Below are 4,937 nucleotides of genomic sequence, written 5' to 3'. Positions count from 1 at the left end.
TAACTGGTAATGGCCCCAAGATATCTAAATTAAGGGCGAGTTTACTTTATATAAAAGGAAAAAGGAAAATGGGCAATAATTTGATTTCCCATTATTTAATCATTTGAAAGCTACAAAATCAATTATGAGCTGTTTGTGGACCCCGCATAATTATAAGGAAGAGCAGTGTTAAACCGGTCTGGAAGACGCAACTCCACAGAGCCGCAGCTCCGCAGACACATGGAGTGGGCCCCATGTGGTTCCCACAATGACATGGAACCCACACCATGTGTTTGCAGAGCTGAACGACTCCGCATGGCCATTTAGTATTTTTGTATAAGGAATGAGTAGAGAGAAAATGGATTCTTCTATCACATTAGAATTGATTTCTTTGTCAAAAATGATGAATGCCAAATTTATTTATACACCCATAATAAGTTCTGTTAAGTATTTTTATTAGTTGACAATTTATTAGCAATCTTGTAAAAATTCAAAAAACAGGTTCAAGAAGATTTTGTATTACAAAAGAAGATTCAGAATCAGATTTGAAGTTAAAGATTACACAGAGATGAGGATAAAGCCTTGGTCAAATGAAGATAAGACATGTTGTGTGCAGATTTCTTAGAGATATGGATTGTGTTTGAATTTCAAAGAGAGCTTTATCTACAAAAGTAGATTTGAAGATAAATGAGAGATATGACATGTGGACATCAAGCAAAGTTTATCTTTGGAATATATATATATATATATATATACACACACATATATACATATTGTACATGGACGTGTATTTTTTTCTGTACATTGACGTGGAGCAAACATATTAAAGAGAACATGAAGATTATATGTTGTATGTTGAATTCGGTTTTGAAATTCAAATGCACATATTAATGCCGCAAAAGGTGATGCAAAAAACATGAAGATATTATGCATAATCCGGATTCAAAAGGAGATCCAGTTTTAGTTTGAATTTAAAAAAGATGCTCAACGTGGAGAGAACTTGGAGGAGCTTTGATAAGATAGCTCACAGATGTTTTGAGGAAGATATTCGTGTGAAGTCTAAGAGGTTTTATTTAAAGGTTTCATCGCAGCTCATAATTGACGGGGGTTTAATAGAATATTTTTAGAAAAGAGTCTGTGAGTTTTTGTAAGCCTTGTGTGTTATTGAGATCGTCCTTCAGGAGAAGGATTTGTTGCTTTTGGGAGGAAGCTCTGTCGGTCGAAGGGAGTTCGCCGTGCAATTTAGAAGACGTGTGGTGCACGCTAAATAGAGTCATTGTGCGATTTCATCATAGCGGCGTCATAGTCTAGGAGGGAGTCCTTGAGTGAATAAGTCCGTCAGTGTTGTAATTTTTGAAGTATAGTGAAATTATTTATTGTCTGGGCGTGGCCCCACAGAGAGTAGGTGTGCGCACCGAACTACGATATCATATTGTGTGTTCCTTTACATTCTGCACTTTCTTTTGCTCGAGCAACTGAACGTAATTAACCTAGATCTAACAAGTTCTCATATTATAAGCCGGTGATTATCTAATTGTGTAAAATGACATTTTAGTAATTATATTAAAAAAGTACCATGCTAATTAGTTTAGTGAACAATAAAAAAGGAATTAGATTGTTTACTATTACACCATATAAAAGATAAGGAAATTACACTAGAAAGAAAATTAATACTTTACTTTTCTTTCTAATCCTCTTACTATTCTCATCACATTTCTTTGCTGTTTGGTAAACACACTCTGAGAGTGAAAGTCTTTTTCACTTTGGGTTAGACTTTCATTCAATCTAGTTCCAAAAATACTTCCCAGGATATTAGGTCTCTTCATCTCTTCCAATGGAAAAATAAAGATAAATGATCGATGAGGGAATTATAGGACATTTAGCACAGGGATAAACATTTCATTCGTATAGAATGGAGGAATTAGTAGAACAAACTGCTTTTTAAGGATGGACGAATAAATACAGAACAAACTGCTTTGTAACAATGGACGGCCGGATTGATCGTATAGAAACATTAAAATATAATACAAGTAATTACGTATATGTTACAAAACTTGCGTACTAATGGAACTTTTAAATAACTAAAATATGATACATGTAAAAAATTAAATGAGGAAAACAAGACAGGAAACAGAAAATAACAAAAACATTCAACATGTATTGCCAGTCTTTATTATGTTTCTTAATTAATTAATTTATTTATTACCTTGCTTGGGGAGTTAGTTCTGTGATCATATTTCTGGAGATCATTTCGTCCGAGTCGTCTTTTGATGTAGCCACATGAGAGACGTCCTTTCTAGCAGTACTTAATTGTGTTGTCAAACAGTCCTTTAGTTCCGTTGCTACCCGACTCATGGTTGGTCTATCTCTAGAACTTGGTGCAACACAAGCCATTGATATTTCAACGGCTTTCCACACAGTGTTAACATCAAAATCTCCTTTAATCCTCGGATCAAGAATCTTTTTAATATCCCCCATCTCAAGCATGGAACTAACCCACTGAACTATGTGTTTATTATCTTGAGTTTTTGTTAACACCGGTTGACCTGTGATTATCTCCATCAGAGTGACTCCAAAGCTATAGACGTCACTTTTCTCATTTAACCAGTTTGATTCGTAGTACCTACAAATAGAAAATTGTATGAACTAACATCTTTTAGTTCAATGCCTAAATTTAATAAAGCGCACGTACTTACTCAGGGTCAAGGTATCCAAGAGTGCCTGCAACACTTGTTGATACACCGGGAGTGCTGTCACTTGTTGAAATATGTGCACCACCCTCGTTTGGAAAAATCTTGGACAGGCCAAAATCACTCAGCTTAGCTTGTAGCTTTTCATTCAACAAGATGTTAGTAGACTTAACATCGCGGTGAACTATAGGCGGCTTACAGCCGTTGTGCAAGTACTCCAATCCTAGAATCCGTCAACATTGTTTGCGTATCCGTGAAATTAAAAATGGCAGAATGCAAAGAAACAGGAATTTTCTTAAAATGCCGACCAAACAATCTTATTTAGTACTGACCTTGTGCAGTGTCTATTGCTATACGAAGTCTATCTTCCCAACTCAGTATGTTTGTACTTCTACCTAAAATTTATCAAAAAAATTGTAAAACAATTTAACAGTAGAAATCCATTTATATAACGTCCTATAAACTTTGGGTTAAAAGTAGGAATATCTGAATTGAGGAAATAGTACAAGTCGTCTGCTCTTTTCCCGTCTTCCTTTTATTTGTTATGTCGCCTTTTTGGTTTCGTTTATTTCTTAAATATTTTATGGATTAGTATGATTTTTCTTTTTTTTTTTTTTAATTTTTCTTTTTCAATAAAGCTTATTAAACAAACAAGATATAAGACGTTGTTAGAGGGAAAATTAAAAAGGAAATAAGCTCAAAGAGGAGCAAACCTGAAAGATGAGATCGTAAGTTTCCCATGGCCATATACTCGTAGATGAGCCCAACATTGGTTCCCTCCTCGCAATACCCAACAAGAGTAGTCAAGTTTTTATGATGAACTCTCAGAAGTAGTTTAAGCTGTGGAGTACAATAAATGAAAGTCAGTCACATCTTAGCAGTTTCGGTATATGGGGATACACAAACATATATAATTAGATTGCTCAAAAATTGATTTGTTATATATGAATTTGAATAGTACGTAACATGCCTCTGCATGGAATTGACGATGCCCTTGAAGAGATGACGAAGAGAGCATCTTAACTGCTACTTCGTTGCCATTTAAGTTGCCATGGTAAACCTCTCCGAACCCGCCTCGACCCAGTACCCTCTCAAAGTTGTTGGTAAACCTTTGGATCTCTGAATATTTAAATTTTTGCTTTCTTGAGAAAATTGGCACCCTCCCTCCAATGGACTCTGTACTCACCGTGTAATCGAGTGTAAGAACATGACAACTTGGCTTTGACCAAAAAAAAAAAAAAAGTATACCTAAAGTGTAACGGCCCGAAGAATTAAATAAGATTAATTAAGATAATTAAGATTTATTAGTGTACCTGAACTGAATTAATTAATTGGTTATTACTTAATAAATATTTCTGACGTGTAGAGTTGAATAATTTCAAGGCATTTAAATATTCTCAGTATTTATATTTTTACCTAGAAGTGTGTACGAGCACATTTCTAGACTGTCATTTTGAATATTGGACACTTGTCTATTTTCCTTTTTCTTTTTCTTTTTCCTTTTTCCTTCATTTTCCTTTTCTTTCCTTTGTCGTTCCGGTGCACTCTCTCTCTTTCACTCTCTCACTCTCTCGTTCTCTCAAACTCACTCTCTCTGTAATGACTGAGAAAATTCCAGACCTTAAATAATACAATTCATGTATTTTTAAGCCAAGGATTTTCTTAGAAAATATTATGTTATATTGTGAATGGAGGATTTATGGAATTAATATATGTATTCCTAAATTCTATAGCAAATTTCATGTTAAGTTCATGTTTCGATCAAGTAAATTCGATCGATAAATTCTCGCCGTATTTTAAGGCGGAATAATTTTCAGTACAAGTATAGTTTGAGAATCTTAATTTCAAGAATCTCTAAGCACGGCACGATGTTAGCGGCGTATAAAAAAAACGCACTGGCATTTTAAAAGAAGAAAAAAATCCTTAATTGCTAGACAGTTAGGTTAAAGTCGCAAGATAAATACCTATAGTAGATGGGTACAATATGAGCTCGGGAGTTGACACTGTCAGAAACGTCATTCTCGGGATAGAATACAGAAAATTAAAATTTAGAATTTGTTCAGTCTAAAATTAATTTTAAGACTTGAAACAGTTTGAAATATTACGCGAGTAAGAATATAAAACAATATTGAATTATTCAGAAATTAATATTGGACTGTAAGTAGTAGATTAACTTACGTGAGCTAAACTAATTACCTCTAATCAGTATAAATTTAATCTGTTTAGAGGAAATAATTGAGGATAAGATCAGGCACGTAATCTTGCCTT

At 34.2% G+C, this 4,937-nt stretch overlaps 1 protein-coding gene across 1 annotated transcript in view; it reads right to left on the bottom strand.

Moving 5' to 3' along the window:
• Window positions 1-2,185: 2,185 nt before the first annotated feature.
• The window catches only part of LOC21408978 (putative leucine-rich repeat receptor-like serine/threonine-protein kinase At2g19230), a gene marked incomplete at its 3' end in the record, with an annotated part of 20,321 nt that continues 17,569 nt past the window's right edge, over window positions 2,186-4,937 (bottom strand). The window contains exons 8-12 of the mRNA XM_024166728.1: window positions 3,694-3,888; window positions 3,383-3,509; window positions 3,002-3,064; window positions 2,676-2,892; window positions 2,186-2,602 (exon numbers count right to left, since the gene is read on the bottom strand). Of these exons, the coding sequence (XP_024022496.1) occupies window positions 2,186-2,602; window positions 2,676-2,892; window positions 3,002-3,064; window positions 3,383-3,509; window positions 3,694-3,888 (1,019 nt within the window). The remainder of the gene's footprint in view (window positions 2,603-2,675; window positions 2,893-3,001; window positions 3,065-3,382; window positions 3,510-3,693; window positions 3,889-4,937) is intronic.

Source organism: Morus notabilis, unplaced genomic scaffold (genome assembly GCF_000414095.1).
Source record: "Morus notabilis unplaced genomic scaffold, ASM41409v2 Scaffold307, whole genome shotgun sequence".
NCBI lineage: Eukaryota > Viridiplantae > Streptophyta > Magnoliopsida > Rosales > Moraceae > Morus > Morus notabilis.
This window is presented reverse-complemented; position numbering and strand designations above follow the sequence as displayed.